Source organism: Typopeltis vanoorti, chromosome 12 (assembly GCF_054136105.1).
Source record: "Typopeltis vanoorti isolate ZY-2024b chromosome 12, IOZ_Tvanoo_1.0, whole genome shotgun sequence".
Classification (NCBI taxonomy): domain Eukaryota; kingdom Metazoa; phylum Arthropoda; class Arachnida; order Uropygi; family Thelyphonidae; genus Typopeltis; species Typopeltis vanoorti.
The window spans coordinates 25,271,155-25,289,885 of NC_143560.1; the positions used below are offsets into that span (position 1 = coordinate 25,271,155).

General features: G+C 36.6%; 1 protein-coding gene across 3 annotated transcripts in view; it reads left to right on the plus strand.

Annotated features, from left to right (window-relative positions):
* LOC150100638 (uncharacterized) overlaps nt 1–18,731 on the plus strand; it is a 296,632-nt gene that overhangs the window by 69,814 nt on the left and 208,087 nt on the right. For all 3 annotated transcript variants that reach the window (XR_016549179.1, XM_090401968.1, XM_090401969.1), the window contains exon 6: nt 15,877–16,058. Coding sequence is in view for 2 of the 3 variants with exons in the window: in XM_090401968.1 (XP_090258094.1) it covers nt 15,877–16,058 (182 nt within the window). In the remaining variant the exon portion in view is untranslated. The remainder of the gene's footprint in view (nt 1–15,876; nt 16,059–18,731) is intronic.

The following is an 18,731-nucleotide window of genomic DNA, read 5'->3' on the forward strand; positions in this document are numbered from 1 at the left end:
CATTGACACACCTTCATACATAAAAAAAAAACTCAGTCCACTTTAAAGCCAATATAGAAAACTTCACACTCCAACACACTGACCAAATGATCAATTTTGATGTCTTCTCTTTATTCACTAATGTCCCACTCAAAGATACTCCAGACCTCATCCAAGTTATATTTTCTCCCAATATCTTGGCCCGCTTTCAGTTCACCATAAACTCAGACTGTTTCATTTGGCAAGGAAAATTCTACAAACAGATAGAGGACAACCCTGTGTTCTCCACCCCTGGCCAAATTCTTCATGGTGACCTTTGAAGCAAAAGCCTTTAAACTCTGAACCATATAAACCCTGTCTGGCTACATCCAAATGGAGAAATGGCTACTACCTTAATGGAGAAAGAATTGAGGAAGTCAGCAAGTATGAGTACCTGGGATCCATTATTAATATGAAGAATTACTGTTCAGAAGATGTCAGAAGAAGATTAGGAATGGCTAAAACAACACTCAGAGATTTGTCTAAAATCTGGAAGAATGGATCTATCTCCATGGGAAAAACGTTGAGGATTTTGGATTACAGTTGTTTTTCCAACAGTAACTTATGGATGTGAGACTTGGGACCTAAAGAAGTCAGATAAGAAAAAAATAGCTGCTTTTGAGTTGTGGCTTTACAGAAGGCTATTGAGGATATCATAAACTGAAAGGCATACAAGTGAATGGGTGTTAGAAAAGATCAGTGGAACTTCAGGATATTGACAGAAGAAAAGTTAAAATATTTTGGATACATTGAAAGGATGGAAGGAGGCCTTCTCAGAACAGTAATAGAAGGTAAAGTTTCTTGAAAAAGAGGAAGGGGTAAACTGTCAATGAGATGGATGGATGTGTGTGTGGAGTGACTGATCTTCAGAGTTGAAGCCTCCAGAAAAGCATACAACAGGACTACATGGTGTGGCACATCACTGCACATCGGAGTGACAATACAGCATCTGTGGATGTCCAATGAATGTATGAATGAATGAAGGAGTTCCACCATTACAGCCATTTTGGATACACTGGAAGATGACCACACTGTTACATTGCAGCAAATACAAATATGAGAGGCTATTCCTCAAATCTGTCTCAGCCCTGAGAAACTTTCCAAACCTCAAATAATTTGGGTGCATGAGACTTCCCCAAATTTGGGAGGTGCCATTTAAGACTCTTGCCCCAACTTTGGTTGCCTTTCTTTAGCCTCATTTGCCCATCGTTAGTGCCTGCGTATGCATATATCCTTGATCCCTGATGATGGTAATGTAACGTTGCTGAAATATAGGAAAATATTAATTAAAGTTATTATAATGAATACTTTAGTATATGTTATTTCCTGAAAAATAATAGTTGTCAGGACTCCAATATTGTCGTATCTAACATTTCTGACTGAATCCATTGGTTCTTTTTCCTGCCAACTTGGCATCAAACATCAGTTTTGCTGACCTTTCTTCTGCAATTCTGATACATTAATACAACCATACTTGTTGAGTTTGTCAGGGACCTGTAACAAATTCTATATAATAAAGATCTTTTCCTCTATCTGGTCCTACATGAAAGAGTGTCAAGAGCATGATCTCCCAATCCTGATTTTTCATACAGTTGATAGCTGATGTCATTTTTGTGTTCTACAAAGCAGATGTTAACTGATATACCAGTCTCTCCAAAGTAGGCCAAACTGCAGGCACGAGAAACTTTATACACTCTGGGGTGTTCAAGACCATGCTCTTAACTCTCCTTGTGTCTACCAATTTTGGTCGACACAAGTTTTTCCCACCATTATAGAAGTTGTTATAGATCTGAAAGACCATTTTTAGAATCAATTTCATCAGCTATGAAGCTCTCCCAACTTCAACATGCATGATTGCATTTACCAAAGATCTGGGAGACTATAATTTTAAGACCTCATAGCCTAAATTAACTTTATGGTTATCCGATCCATAGAGGGCACCAATAACTGTAATAGGCACACTAATTACATAGTGTGCCTGTTACAGTTATAATTGTACTCTGATGCTGATTTATACTATAAATAAATACTCTGATGTTGTTTATACTATAAAGCATTATTATGAATGTCAAGTTCTTTCTTCATGCTATCTGTTTACTCCTATAATTTTTCTCAGAACTGTCATATGGTCTCTAGTCTTTGAACAATTCTTTGTTTTTAACCCAACTCTCACATCCATAACTTAAAACTGGTTTGAATACTATATTATATGCTGCTAGTTCAGGGTTTTGGCTAATTTCTGTTTATTCATATAAAAAAATTCAGTTGGTTTCCACCATAGTAGCTTTGCTTATTCTGTTGTCTATTTCTAGATTTCATTTGCAATCTTCACTAAAAACTGCACCTGATCAACTAAAATATTTTACTTCTGTAGGTTCTCATCAAGAATGCAGTTGAAGTTCTTTATGTTCCTGCCTATATTCATAAATTTGATCTTTTTATTGCTGATTTTTCATGCCAAATTGCATTTTGTTATTCAGTTTAGTTAGAGAATCCTGAAGACTTGTACTGGATGTGTTTAGGAGTACATGATCTGCATAAAGCAAAGAGCTAAGTTTCATATCTCTAATTCTAATATGAGGTTTAATATCACTTTATTTCATAATGCAATTCATATTGATGATGAATAAGAGTTCTAGTGGCAAGGCTTATATGTTGGTCAGACATAACTGGTAATTAGTTTACGGAATTAACAACGCATATAAAGTATATTAATTAAAGGTAACTTTAATGAATAACTTCTATATTTCGGCAACGTCACATTGCCATCTTCAGGAACATAAAGATATGGTATGTGCACGCAGGCACTAACACAAAGCAAATGAAGAAGAAAGCAAGAAACTAATATTGTTCCTAAAGTCCTAATGGTTCCCTCTTGCGGGCTAATTTGTCTTGGCAGTTGGGCTGAAGTTCTCATAATGTAAGTCTCCCAAATTTGGGGTAGTTTCATGCACCCAAATTTGTTGAGGTTAGGAACGTTTTTTAGAGCTGCTGAAGATTCTTTGAATAATCTTTCGTATTTAAACTTGCTGCGATGAATTATTTTTGTTTTCTTCCAACGAATTTTATGGTGGGTATCTAAGGCATAGTCTGCCAGCCCAGAGCGGCTGTACTGGTGAAACCGGATGTAGTCTTGGTGTTCTGAAATCCTGATATTTGTTGTTCTGCCTGTTTGGCCAAAGTAGGACAATTTGCAGCTGCAAGGGACCTGGTATACACCAGGTAGGTCTAGGGGAAGTGGTTGGTCTTTGGTAGAGCGGATAAGGGATGCCAACTTCTTATGTGGTCTGTAACAGGAAGTAAGGTCATATTTTTTGAGGATATTGGTTATTTTCTCAGAGGTGCCCTGGATGTAGGGGATGGTGATAGACTTGGTGTAATCTTTATTGTGGAGGTGGGGGGGGGGGTTGTTGTTTACTGGTTTTAGTATATTTTGGATTTTTTTGGGGTTATAGCCATTGGCTAAGAAAGTGTTGAGGATGTGGTTTAGTTCAGTAGTTAGGGCCTTGTCATCTGAGCAGATTAATTTTGCCCTGTTATATAGTGTTTTTATAACCCCATATTGTTGTGGGGGGGGGGACTGCTGGTGAATGTATCTGCTAATATGGGTGGGTTTTCTGTGAACAGAGAAAACCAAAGATCCATCAAGCTGGCCAGTGATTAAAGTGTCTAGGAAGAAGCCCATATAATCGGGGGGGGGGGGGGTCTAGAGTTATAAGGTTTTAACTAAAAGGTTTTAAGTAAACCCCCTCACAACAATATGGGGTTATAAAAACACTATATAACAGGGCAAAATTAATCTGCTCAGATGACAAGGCCCTAACTACTGAACTAAACCACATCCTCAACACTTTCTTAGCCAATGGCTATAACCCCCAAAAAAATCCAAAATATACTAAAACCAGTAAACAACAACCCCCCCCCCCCCACCTCCACAATAAAGATTACACCAAGTCTATCACCATCCCCTACATCCAGGGCACCTCTGAGAAAATAACCAATATCCTCAAAAAATATGACCTTACTTCCTGTTACAGACCGTATAAAAAGTTGGCATCCCTTATCCGCTCTACCAAAGACCAACCACTTCGCCTAGACCTACCTGGTGTATACCAGGTCCCTTGCAGCTGCAAATTGTCCTACTTTGACCAAACAGGCAGAACAACAAATATCAGGATTTCAGAACACCAAGACTACATCCGGTTTCACCAGTACAGCCGCTTTGGGCTGGCAGACCATGCCTTAGATACCCACCATAAAATTCGTTGGAAGAAAACAAAAATAATTCATCGCAGCAAGTTTAAATATGAAAGATTATTCAAAGAATCTTCAGCAGCTCTAAAAAACGTTCCTAACCTCAACAAATTTGGGTGCATGAAACTACCCCAAATTTGAGAGACTTACATTATGAGAACTTCAGCCCAACTGCCAAGACTACCAAATTAGCCCGCAAGAGGGCACCATTAGGACTTTAGGAACAATATTAGTTTCTTGCTTTCTTCCTCATTTGCTTTGTGTTAGTGCCTGCGTGCACATACCATATCTTTATGTTCCTGAAGATGGCAATGTGACGTTGCCGAAATATAGAAGTTATTCATTAAAGTTACCTTTAATTAATATACTTTATATGCGTTGGTAATTCCGTAAACTAATTACCAGTGATGAATAATAGTGGAGATAATCTGCATCCTTGTAGATTTCCAAAACACAATATAATTATAGTGTTTTAGAAAGCTTTTCTCTGGACACCTTTTGTATGCCTTTTCCGACTCAATTTATAGTCATAAATTGAAAATCTGATATTAACAACTTCTGTGTTGCCTTCTTCTCCCAGTTTCTCTTCCACAATTCTTTTTTCAGCCTCTTTTCAAGTATGCTAATAATAATAATGCTTGCATGAATCTTTAGAAATAATCGGAAATTTGACTTTCTAACCAGGCCCTCTGTGAATTATGTAGTGTAGCAACTGAAGGAACCGCCATAGCTCAGTTGGTATAGACAAGCCTTCGGGTTCAAGTCCCATCTATTACACGAGGCCTTTATCAGGTATTTTCAATCAAATGGTGAGTTAGCCAGTCTCATACAGAGGTGGAGGGTTTTTACTCCCATAAACTCAGGTTTTTCATCATCAAATTCCTATTCCTACCATGTACCCTCAAGGAGTGTACAGGATATGATAGTACTACATGAAAAATTTACGTCAATGCTAACTTCCTATCTACAATTTTCCTCCAAATCAGTCTGTTACCTGTCGTGACTCCAACATTATCAGATCTTATATTTCTGTCTTCTAAGGCACTTTTTACCTTATCAATCCATCTATATCTTGGTCTTCCAATATGTCTTATTCCTGCCAACCTGGCAGGGGACACTTGTTTTGCTAATCTTTCCTCTCCCATTCTGTTTAAGTGACCATACCACCTGAGATTAGCTCTGTTAATGCATTCCTAGATGCTGACAATATCAAGTTCTTTCCTAATATCTGCATTTTTAATATGATTTGACATTGATGCCATCTGTTCATGCCCCTAATCTTTCTCAGGATTCTCATATCTCTGGTCTCTAGTCTTTGGTCAAGTGTTTTTCTTCTGAAACAGCTCTCAGATCTATAAATTAAAATTGGTTTGAACACTGTCTTGTATACAGCTAATTTAGTGTGTTGACTAATTTCTCTCTTGTTCCATATAAATTAATTCAATTGTCTTCCTACCATACCAGCTTTGTTGATTTTGTTTTCTATTTCCATATTTAATTTACCATCTTCACTAAAAATCATGCGTAAGTAGCTGAAATGTTTTCCTTGTTCTATAGGTTCTCCATTCACAATGCAATTGATATTTTCAATGCATCAGCCTATTTTCATTGTCTTTGTCTTGTTATTGCTGACCTTCCTACCATATCTATTACAACAGTTATTCAATTTAGCCAGGGAATTTTGGAGACTTGTAGCGGATTTATTTAGAAGTATACCCTCATCCGCATGAAGCAAAGAGCTGAGATTAACATCTCCAATTTTGAAATCAGGTTTCATACCACTTCATAATGTGATCCATATAGATAATGAATAACACTCAGTAGAGAAATATCTCTGTAATTCTCACATTCAGTTTTATTTCCCTTTTTATATATGGGTACTATGAGAGCTCTATTCAAATCATCCGAAATTCGTCCCTCTGTCCAGGCCTTTTGAACTATGCAGTGTAGCCACTGTAAAGACTTTTATATCTCCAGACATGAGCATTTCTGGTCAAATATCATCTATTCTCGCTGCCTTTCCACATTTCAGTCTTTTTCTACTTCAAGTATGGATATTGTTAGATCTTGAATGATGGCTCTATCAAAATAGAACTGCTCCATTCAAAATTTAACAAGAGAACAATATCAAGCAAAAACACACTTGTACTCTTGGAAAAACAGACATAATATGTGAAGATGCAGATATTAAAATTTGCTTAAAAAGGAATTAAAATATAAAAGAAGAGGTTGAATCTTAAATTAAAATGAAATCGAAGGAGGAAATAAATATTAAATTGTACTATGCTTAAGGTTATTGTCTTAAATAGATAGAATCTTAATTTGTCAAAAACATCAATGTTAAAATATGCCATGTATAAACTCGTGTATCATCATGCGAACGAAAGTTCAAAGGTTGCAGTTTGACCACCAAAGATGACGTAATGAGCGATGAGTAGGCATTCGTGGAAGGCGCAAGAAATTCGCTTTCCCCGAAAAAAGCGATGCGTGTACAGCAAGCGACGTCACTCGGTGACAGCAAATGGGAGAGTGTCGTAGACAAGTTTGGAGTGCGGAAAGAGGGTGCTATAATGGGGTTTAAAAGGGATTCGCATTCTTTGAGAGGTCTCTTTTTGCTTCATTTTACGTTTTTTTCTCCTGGTTCCTGTGGTGTTCCCCGGTTGTGTGTGCCCTCCCCATGGGTCTCCTGCTTTAAGTTCCTGAGTGGATCAGCATGCCTGATACCCGACAAGACGTGTGAAGACAGCAAAGTGGCAGCGTGTTTCCAGTTGCTGAGTGACGTGAATCGAAGAAAATATAGCACGAGATGATGGCAGTATTCGAGTTTTAGACCATCGGTGTGGATCTAACTGATGAGAAAGCAGCAAAGGATTCCTTTGAAGGTAAATCATGTTATAAACGGCAATGCGAAAAGTTCGTAAGCCCAGAAGAAACAAGTGGCTAATTTGGGACGAGCACGTGGCGGCAATCCATCATACAGAGGGACAATCTATAACAAAGAACAGACGGAAGGATCGAGAAAACATCTATCAAGGTGGTAATGTACAAATCTTCCCTTTTATGTGTTATCTATTGGTAACGAAGTGTAAAATGGACAGAGTTTAGAAAGGAAGAGAGAGAGAGATTTTTGAGACAGTTTCCTATGTTATGTAAAAATAGAATTGCACTGGTAGTATACATTCATAAGTTGTCTAGACCAAGTTTGGTGTGTATGGGTCATTAGTAGTAGTAATCTAGTCTAATACCGACATCCATGTTTGTGTAGATGAACATAAGATTCTCATGAGTGTGTTTGAATAGCCTGTCTGTTTGATTATTATTACCCTGCTTTACTTGTATTTTAGTATTAACCTTGATTTGCTTGATTATATGTGTTGTTTAAATTGTAATGTTCTTAGATAAATAATAAATGTGTTTTCCCATGTATACCTGAGTTTGTCTGAGTAAGAGATTGAATTTTACCACTCATGAAAATATCGAACCTATGTTTAGAGGAAAAAAGAAGAATTTAAGATTGTCAAGGCCATGACTGTATAACTGAGAACTCAATCTACCTAACTACTTAATCTATATAAGGTGTTACTTGAATTCTGGGAAAGTTTCTTCGGATAAGAATTTCTATCCTAGAGTTTTGACTGGCACAGCATAAACAAATAAATTTCGTCAGAGCTCGAAGAGAGAAACGCCCCCAGAAAGTCAGTTTAGAAGTCAGATCTCAGTAGGCACAAGAAGGAGGACAATAGAGGTCAAATATTTAAGAAAACAACGACATAACAATATATATTCCTGAGTGCATGCCTGGTCATTGTTTTTTACCACTGTGCCGTCACTGATTGTTTCATTTAGCAATTTTTTGAAGTAATTACTCCATACTTCAAGGATATCTTTATCTCCAATTTTAATGTTGCCTTTTTTATTTCTAATTTTATTCCTTTTATAGCACTCTGGAATATATATACTTGAATTTTTTACTACTGTTCTGTCTGCTCATTTCATTCAACAGTCTTTCCAAGTAATTACTCCAGCATCTAGGATCTCCTTCTCTTTAGTTTTTCTGTCACTTTTGTTATCTTTGATTTCTTATTCAGTACTTCCATTTCTAAGCTTGCGAAATGATGCCCCAACCAGCATGAAATCTCATTATGCTTTAAAGTCGTATGTGTTGTAAGCATTGAAGAGTACTGTTTTATTCAGCTAAGTCCCAAATTGCCAGCCCATCCTCATTCATTCAATATCCAGTGGATACCTGCTAATGGGATGAACCACCTGAGGGTGAGTATTGGACAAAAAAGTGGGTCAGAAGCCCCAGTTTTTTGGGTGCATTCTTCATTTGAAGGCCTGAAGTGACTTGAAGTACTTTGGTTGGTTTCTGTTGCAAGGTTTTTAATTTATACCACCCATTGTTGACTCACAATTTAATAGTGTTATGTGTATAATATTCCTCTTGATAAAATTAACTGAGTTAATTTTATCAAAATATTATTTTATCTTGACTAAAATTAACAAACCATTTTTTATTTTTTAACAGTGTATCTAAAGACGAATATATATGATAGAGTAGTCATTCTGGCATTCAAATTCTAAGCATTCAGTAGAAATTGATCCATCACTCAAAAGATTCACACAGTGCAAATTACTCATGCCTGTAAAAATGTAAGTTGTGACTACCTCACTTTATTCCCTCACACAGCACTGATATGTTATAGGTCTTGCAAAGCCTATTTTTTGGCTAGGTTAGTCTTATCTCCAGTACCTGTAGGATGGCAGTTTATTATTGTTTAGTTAATTCTTTGAGATGACAGGCTACTATTGGATGACTTGAAGCGAGGCGGCCATAAATGTTGGCAGCATATTAGCTTAATGTGTCTCAAGTGTTGTCTTGCCACTATACATGCAGTTTCAGGAGACAAGAATCATTACTAGAACAGCTGGCAAGGTTCACCCAAGAGCTGTGTCAACCAGAACAGACAACTGCCTAGATCTAACAGCAAGATGGAGCATTACAATGTTCCATCATCAGCTGCACAGGTGAAAACATTTCCAACCAGGCTGTGTTATAAAAGCTCAATTCAAGTGGACTATATGCAAGAATGCCAGTGGTTTGTATCCCATTAATCACAAACCACTGCAGAGTTTTGAAACTGGAGCCCTGACAAATGGGATACAGTTCTGTTCTTGGAGTCACATTTCAAACTACAAACAGATTTGACTTTTTTAAATCAAGAGAGAATGAGGAATATGGTTACCATCCCTCCAATATCAGAACAAGGGACACTTACGGTTGAGGCAGTGTTCTCATGTGAAGTAAAATAATGATCAGTGGTCTCACATCCTCTTCATATTTTTGATAGGAACACTAACTGTGCAGTGGTACAGCAAACAGATCCTCAAACCCTATGTGTGACTTTGTAGGAATGTGGTTGGCTCAGATTTTCTTTTCATGTATGACAATGCCACTATCCATAGAGCTCAGATGGATGAGTATCTTGAAACTGAAGATATCCAGCACAATCACGAGACTTAAATCTCTGCATTTCCCAAAGAATACAACCCTCAACTGTTCACAAAAAAAGTCAACTAATTCTTCCTTTCTTTCTACCCTCTTGCCCATACACACATCACTGGTAAGCTATAGGTCTTGTGGCCTTTTGTGTGTGGTCATTAAAAAAAAAAAAGTTAACAAACTATCAAAAGCGACTTGAGCTTATGTCTATTACACCATCTCATAATTTCATCATACATGAACTTTGTGTATTCTTAAAATGCTTTTCTCTGAAGCACATTAGCCCTGTTAATGTCTGATGCACTTCATGGAGACCTATTATGGTTTCACTCCTGAAATTACTATTAAAATATAGGTATTATTTCTGGGAAAACTCCCATGTTACTCCTCTTAAAAACTATTATTTTTACGGCTAATTTGCCTTTTGTTTAGGAGTGCTCCTGTTTCAAGAATTCTAGGGCATAGCAGATGTATTTTAGAGACAAATACAGTCATACCCCAACTTAGCGAATCCGGAGTTACGCGATTTCTTATATGTACGTATTCCCGTCACGCCTCACCACTAGTCGTATCTTTCCGGCACCGGCTGCATTCACCAGTGTCACGTATGCTGTGAACAAGCACTGACGTGTTTCGTGCGGTCTCCATTCATACACTATTTTTATAGTCTACAAACCTTTCGATTGTTTAATGTTATGTTCTTGATAAAAATTTTATCACATAAAAAATAATGTCGCCCAAAAGAAGCAAATCCTATTCTTCTACAGCTAGCAAGAAAAGAAAAACATTGAAAGCGTACTACACACGCAGTTCGTTTTCAAGTCTGAATGAAGCTATGAGCAACTGTCTGTTAAAGAGTTTTGGAAACGGTTTAATGTTTTAGATGCTGTAAGGATCATCGGAGATTCTTGGGGTGTCTCCGATATCAGAGACACTCTTCAGTAGCGAAGAGTCTTCGATATCTCCGATATTGGAGACTCTTCGCTACTGAAGAGACCGAAACCTCAGATATCCAGTTTTACCAGAAAAGCACATGACAGTTGCAAAATTAACAGAAGGTCTCAGCTTAATTAAGAAAGGTTTACAGATTTTGGAGGACATAGATTTTAACGAGGAACAAATTGTAGCCACAAGGCAAGGAATAAAAAAATCACTGGCTTGCTATGAAGAAATTTTGCGTGACAAGAAAAAGACATTATGCCGTCAGACGAATCTATTAGATTTTATGAAACCATCGACATCGAAATAACTTTCTTTTTTTTATGTACGAAAAACTACAATTATGATTAAATTTTTTAAAAAATATAGGTGATTTTGTAAACTTTTGGTCCCAGTTGTATGTTTGTATATATAAATTACATGCAAAATTATACCCTGAGTTACGTGAATTCGACTTACGCACTTTTCATTGGTCCCACCTACTGCGTAACTTTGGGTATCACTGTATATGTAGCATAATAGAAGAAAATTCACACATACCTTTTCTTGGATGTTGTTGCCTGTCTGCAGTGTGCATGCTTCTGCTGTTACGGTGTTGAAAGGGGAGTGGGGGGGGGGGGGGGCTTAGGCAATGTGGGAGAATTAATTTGAAAAAACCCGGGTTTTTTGCATAATATACCCATATATTATTTATATGGGTGGAGCGCTTTTTTTGTAGGGTGGGAAAAAGATGAAAAAGGGGGCTGAAAATAGCAACTATTTTTTAGAGGAAGGGGGAAGGGGTTTATGGGAAAAGGGGGCCAGGAAGAGGGTTGATGGAGTGCGAGCCGTTTTGGATGTGTGGGTCGTCTAAACTCATGGAGGAAGTGGATGCTATGTCATATCAGCTTCGTGTTTCTGCCTTTGAAGTGTTTATGTTATCGCCTATTAGTCGGAATTGTGACCTAATTTTTATGTTGTGAAGCTTCCAACACTCGGAGATCATGTAGGGTTGGTGGACGTTGATTGAATTCTCGTCACATTTTATGGCTTTCGTTTCCAATATTCTAAGCATTGTTTCATTGTCTTGCCTGTCTATTATGATGGCCTTGATTTGACCCGCAAATCGATAAGGCCATCATAATAGACAAGACAATGAAACAATGCTTAGAATATCGGAAATGATAGCCATAAAATGTGACGAGAACTCAATCAACGTCCACCAACCCTACATGATCTTCGAGTGTTGGAAGCTTCACAACTCTGACCAATAGGTGATAACACAAACACTTCAAAGGCAGAAGCCGACACGACATAGCAATCACTTCCTCCATGAGTTTAGACGACCCACACATCCAAAACGGCTCGCACTCCATCAACCCTCTTCCTGGCCCCCTTTTCCCATAAACCCCTTCTCCCTTCCTCTAAAAAACAGTTGCTATTTTCAGCCCCCTTTTTCATCTTTTTCCCACCCTACAAAAAAAGCGCTCTGCTCACCCTTATAAATAATATATGTATATATTATACAAAAAACCTGGGTTTTTTTTTTCAAATTAATTCTCCCACATTGCTTAAGCCCCCCCCCCCCCTACTCCCCTTTCAACACCATAACAGCAGAAGTGTGCCCACTGCAGAAAGAAGATAGGCAACAGCATCCAAGATAAGGTATGTGCAAATTTTCTTCTATTATGCTACATATATTTGTCTCTAAAATACATCTGCTATGCCCTAGAATTCTTGAGTAAAACGCCAATGACATTAAAACAGGAGCACTCCTAAACAAAAGCAGGCAAAATAGCCATAAAAATAATACTCTTAAAATGATTCCACTCAGTGAGAACCCACTTTTTCAAGAAAATTATGGCAAGAGCATCACTGAATGAAAAACTATTGAACACCCTCCTATCCTATTAAAAAAAAAGGATATTTTTGTATCCAAGGCATGTAAACTGAACTCAATAACTGATCTTGAAACATCAGGTAATCTATTAACTATTTTTCTAGAAGAAAAGTTGGACACTGATTGTTTATACTTCCAAAATCAGTTGACAAATAAAAGACAAAGGTAAATCTTCAACCTCTTGGAAATTAGTAGACTTGGAATTCTTCTAACTCTTCTAATCCAAAAGATAGGAAAATATTTACAGTGGAATTATCATGGATTCTGCAAAATATTGATGATATCAAGGTTCTTCTGCAGAAACACAAACCAGTCTGTTTCTGTCTGCAGGAGACATTAAAATCTAGCGAGTGTTGTTACCATAAATCATTTCACTATTATTCACAAGGATAGAACTGGAGATGTTGTGCTCATGGTGGAGTTGCTCCACTATTAGACAACTGTACTCCTTTCCAGTGCATCCAGCATACAACTTTTCTGAAGTTTTATGCTGGATGCACTGGAAATTTCTTATTACAGTATGTTCCATTTATTTTGTATATTCTGAGTTACATCAGATTAACCTTGATAATCTTATATTAGGGTTCTTCTACAGGAAAACTTAAAACCAAGTAAAGGACCTCATCTTAAGGCATTTCATAAGGACAGAACTAAAGATGGTCCTGCTCTTGGTGAAGTTACTATCCTAGTAGACAACCGTAGTCCTTACCAGCATCTTCAGCTTAATACTGTTCTATAAATGGTACCCATTCGCACTGTCAGTGGGGTTTCTTATTCCAGTTTGTTCCATTTATTTACCATCACATTCTGGGTTACATCAGATCGACCTTGATAATCTTATATTGCAGTTTGCTTTAGCCTATACTTGTTATGAGTAACTTTAATGGACACAACACTTGGGTAGTGCCAACCTGGAATGGATGAGGCCATATCATTGCTAATGACAACTTCTCTCTCTTTCTCTTCTTAATAATGCATGCAATACATTCTTCAAAATCTCAACCTGTTCATATTCTACAATAGATCATACAATCTGCTTCCCTGCTATTGTTCTTTCAATCTCTTCAACATTCTGCTTGAATGGTGGAAGAATTTTCCATGCGAGCATCCATATATGGTTCCTGTGAAGTGATAGTTTTTCTGTGATTTGCACTTTTTCCTCACAGAAACCATGTTCTCTTACATGAATGCTCATGTGGAAAATTGACCATGCTGAAGCAATCATCCAAACACCTATCTCTGAGAGATATGTTACAGATTGCATTGCCTGGACTGCAATTCCAAAGACATCATCTTGATTTCCACTCTCTCTGAAGCCATTGTGGAATCCAAAGTGCCAAGCAGCAAAAAAAAAAAAAAGAAAAGAAAAGAAAGATCAAGACAGTGTATGGAGTATATTTCACCAATATCCTACCATGTCAAATCTCATTGCTGTTAGGCATGTTTGGTTCATTATGTTAGATGTCAGAGCCAAAATCAATCTTGGATTGACTTTACATTATCTGTCAATTATACAACTAGCAAAAGCCAGCCTGGTTGGCTGAGTGGCAGTGGTTAGCATACCTGCTTTCTAATCAACAGGTTGCGGGTTCAGATCCCACTGTGGGCATGGATATTTGTGATCATCTTACTTTGTATACTGCTATAACCTTTGATATGGTGCAGTATGACCTTTGCTGTCCTTGCACCATTAAAAACATAGATCATCATCAACTAGCAAAAAGTTATTTGGAATAAGATCTGGAAAATGAAGGATAGCATAGACCACCATTAGTATACATGATGCAGTTCTGTATGTACCAAATTATGTTCATATCTGATTGGTGTGGTGACTTTAAACTTTGTTCTTTCAGAATCCATAAAATGGTTGACTCGAGACCAAATTAAAAAATATTTATATTTAATAAAACTCAACAAAACTTTAATTGTATCTAAAGTCTTCTGATTAAATCTATATTTTTGAGATCTCTTGTGTTATCTCTCAATATTCATTAGAGACTGCTGTTCACCTGTTTGATTTGCATGTGAAAGATTATGCAAGCTGTTGGCATGAACATTGACAACACTCTGCACTGTACCTGGCAGGTTTGCATTCCATCATGTAACCTCTTGTTGCACCAGCTAAGATGCAACATACTTCATATGTGCAGTTGTTTAATGTATACAGAGTACAGCACTCTGATTTCTTACCCATCTATACTGACAGATCTAGATCTAAGGCTTCTGATAGTTGTTCTGCTGTGTTTCCTGACCACATTATATCTAGTAATATCCTACTTGAATGCAGCAATTATACAACTCAGCTACATGCCATTCACCATTCATCTTTATGCAGTTTACACATAAAGAAAGCCACTACCAGAAATGTATGATTTCTGTTTGAGTTCCTTACAAGCCATCTCCTCTCTGTGTACAATCCACATCCAATGCTTTATGATATTCTATAGCAATTGCATAAAATGGAGATGCTTAATTTTGATATTTGATTGTGCTAGATTCTCAGCCACATGGGAATTAAGGGAAATGAGACTGCAGGTGCAGTTGCAAAGTCAGCTCATACTTTTTCCATGTACCGTTTGTCAGCCCTGTATTCAGACGGCAGACAGTAATAAGAACAAAACTAATTAACCATACTACCGGCCAAGATGTCTATGGACGTTCAAGTTATCATGGATGCGAAGTGCCTATTAAAATTGTAATATCATTGATATTACATTGAAATATATGATGGATACCAAGCGTATGCGGATGCGTATTTGATCCATAATGGCCGGTAAGGTGGTTAATCAATAGTAGCCATTATGGCAGGAAGCATTGGAGTCTAGTCAACGTAGAACAGAATAGAGGAAGTTGTTCTTATGAGGCTCCACATGTCTCATATAACTGTAGTGTTCTGAAGCTTTTTCTCTTAGCACCTTGTCAGATAAATTTTTCAGAGCTATAAAACTTTAGATATTTATCTTCATTACTTTCCCATAATTATTCTGAAGTGGCTACATCTGAAACCAGTGAGGTTGGATTTTATGTAAGTCATTTTGCATGCAGATTTGTCTCCTATATCTTTGCTGCTGCTGTTTTTCTTCTCATCTTTCTTCCTCCATATAGTAAATATTATTTCTACTACTTAATGGAGTCTTGGTTTTTCTCTATTTCATTTTCTTGGCTGTTTAATTAAATCAGAACTTTAATTATATTAAATAAAAAATATATTTGTGATTCATTATAAGTTATTAATTCTGGATTTTTGTAATATTATTACAAAAATAAATTATGATTTTTATAGTGGCTGTAGCTAGAATACAAGAGATTATTAATCAATATATAAGAACTTCTGAAACATTGAAAGATTCTGATCTGAGCATTGTAAGTTATCCTACAGATTCTTCTCTGTCTCACCTTATATCGCCAACTGTGACATTTACCACTACTACTGCTCCTACAATTACCATCCCTACTCCTTCAGGGGTAAGTCTTATATATTTTTTAACACAATAAAAATTTAGTGATACAACAAAAATTATTGCAGAAAATTTAAAAAAACCTCTTTTTTTTTTTTGATCCCAGTTTTATAAATTAAAAGATACTAAGAAATTATATTCTTGGTTTCATCCTTTATCCAAGTGTAAACAAACCAAGTGTAAACAAACAAACTGCATATGAAGTAACTTCATGACTATGCTATTTGTATATAGAAGCTAATGACTTCTCATTAGTTGCTTTAATATTCCATAATGCAAATTACATATCCTTACAGACATGTATAATGCTATACATTATAGGAAGGGCCACTATCCAGACTGGTTTCAAACTTTATTGAGGTATGGTAAAGTGTGGTGATACCTCTCCAAAAACTCTGATCTACGAGATCACTCTAAATCTCACTGAGTGACCCTAAAGGATCACTACTAAACTCATTACTCCAGGACAGGAAACTCAGCATTGGTTCCACCCAGTGACAGGCAAAAACCGCAGTACCAAGTAGAACCTCTTTACTCCCCAGGAAGTAAAACCCAATGACGAGCATTAATCAATGTCATTAGTGGGAGCCAGACCCAGAAGATCAAGGTTGAAGCAATGCTGAAGTCATATATTTTCCATATACGAATAGTCAAAAGGTATCGCATCTTATTACTAAATAGTCTGGATTAAAGATAGATGTTGTACTATAATTAAAGATGCCAAGAAATTTATAGTGCAACCAAGTGAAAAAACTTTCATCTATCTCTAATCCATAGTATTTTAGTAATAAGGTGTGACATCTCTTGAATTCTTGTATATGGGAAATATGACTACTGCATTACTTTGACTTTGGTATCTCTTTTGGATCTGGCCTCTACTAATGAGACCAATAAAGGTTGAAACTGATCTAAGTAATGGCCATTCCCATATGTACTTTGCATTATGGGATATCAAGGCAAGCGATGTGAAGTCATTAGCCTCTACATGCAAGTAGCCCAGTGGTGAAGTTACTTCATGTGCAAACTTTGTTTGTTTACAATTGGATCAAGGATGTAAACAAGAATATCATTTCTTGGCATCTTTAATTGATAGTACAACCAGTTTTATAACAACATTAGTGATAAAATTTTTGGTAGACCAACTTTTCTCACCAAAAATTCAAAATTCTCTTGAATAAGAATTTGGCAATGTTCTTAATGTCACATTTTACTCTTCAAACAAAATTTTTGTTTTATTTATTTGTTTTGTAAGCAAGATTGCAAAATGTTTCCTGATCCAAAAAAAACTATCCCATTGAGACATCTTATTTCTTAAAGAGGACATGTCTATACTATATAGAGCTAAGAAGGTCCTCCCCCCACCACACACACATTTTATTAAGTGGTGAGTGAATGTTTTTTTGTTTGTTCCATATTTTGTTAAGGTATACAAGAAAATAAACATCACATTCTTTTTTATATATTATACTCAACGTGCAAACTGAAGTTTATCCATTAAACATGAACATATTCTTTGGTATTATACTTATAATGTGAACATTTGAATATATTGTGTAGTTCACATTGTTGATTCAGCTTTTGTAAAAGTGTCAAAGAAATCATTGTAGGAAAATCCTTTTTTAAACAATTTATTCTAGTAAGTGGAAAGCTTTATACTTAAAGCAAACACATTAAATTTTAATTGTATGAAAGGTGAATCAGCTAGGGCAAACAGCGAAAAGTCAGCTACTGGAACAAATCTTAAAACCTACCCAAACTCAATATCATCAGAGTTCAAGATCGGTACTATCAACATAAGAAGCCTGAATGGCAAAGAAATGGAGCTAGCTGAGAAATTGGATAAGTACCAGATTGACATAATAGGGTGACTGAAACAAAAAAGTCAAAAACTGGTGAGATCTTTCTGAGCAATAAATACAAAATGTTATATTCAACACTAAATACGAGGCTAATCTTCTTGAATGGCAGGCAGTCTCAAGTAGAGTGATGTGGGCAAATATCAGAATGAGGAACTGGACAATGAGACTTACTTGTGCCTATGGTCCCACGGAAGGTTCTACTGAGGTAGAAGTGCAAGAATTTTTTGAGGCTTTAGAGAAAGCAACTGACACAATGAAAAATGAAAACTTGGTCCTTGTTGGGGATCTAAATAGCAGAGTAGGAAATGATTGTCAGACTTACAAAAATATTTTGGGAAAATTTGGAGAAAAGAGCAAAGCTAATAATAATGGCAAATACCTGTGGGATTGCTGCTCAGGACATGGACTGGTTATTACTAACACTATGTTCCAACATAAAAATGTGCACAAATTCTCATGGAGAGAAGAGGCTAAGAATAAGAAAAGTCTCATTGACTATGTTATTGTTGATAGTGATATTTTCTCCCTGGTGTAGAACACCAGAGTGTACAGAGGATTTGAAATTGGAAGTGATCACCATTTAGTCTTCAGCAGGATAAAATTGAATTTCATATTAAAAAGAAGAACATGTAAAAAAGTTTTAAAGCAAATAAAAGTTGAGCAGCTCTCAGATGTGAACTGCAGACTAAATACACAAATATTATTCAAGAAAAAATGAAGGAATTTGTGAACAGGAACCAAACCTTGGAGATTCAGTGGCAAGCACTGAAGAAAACCCTGATTGATTCAGCTAGAGAGGCATGTGGTGAAGTTGTCTGCAA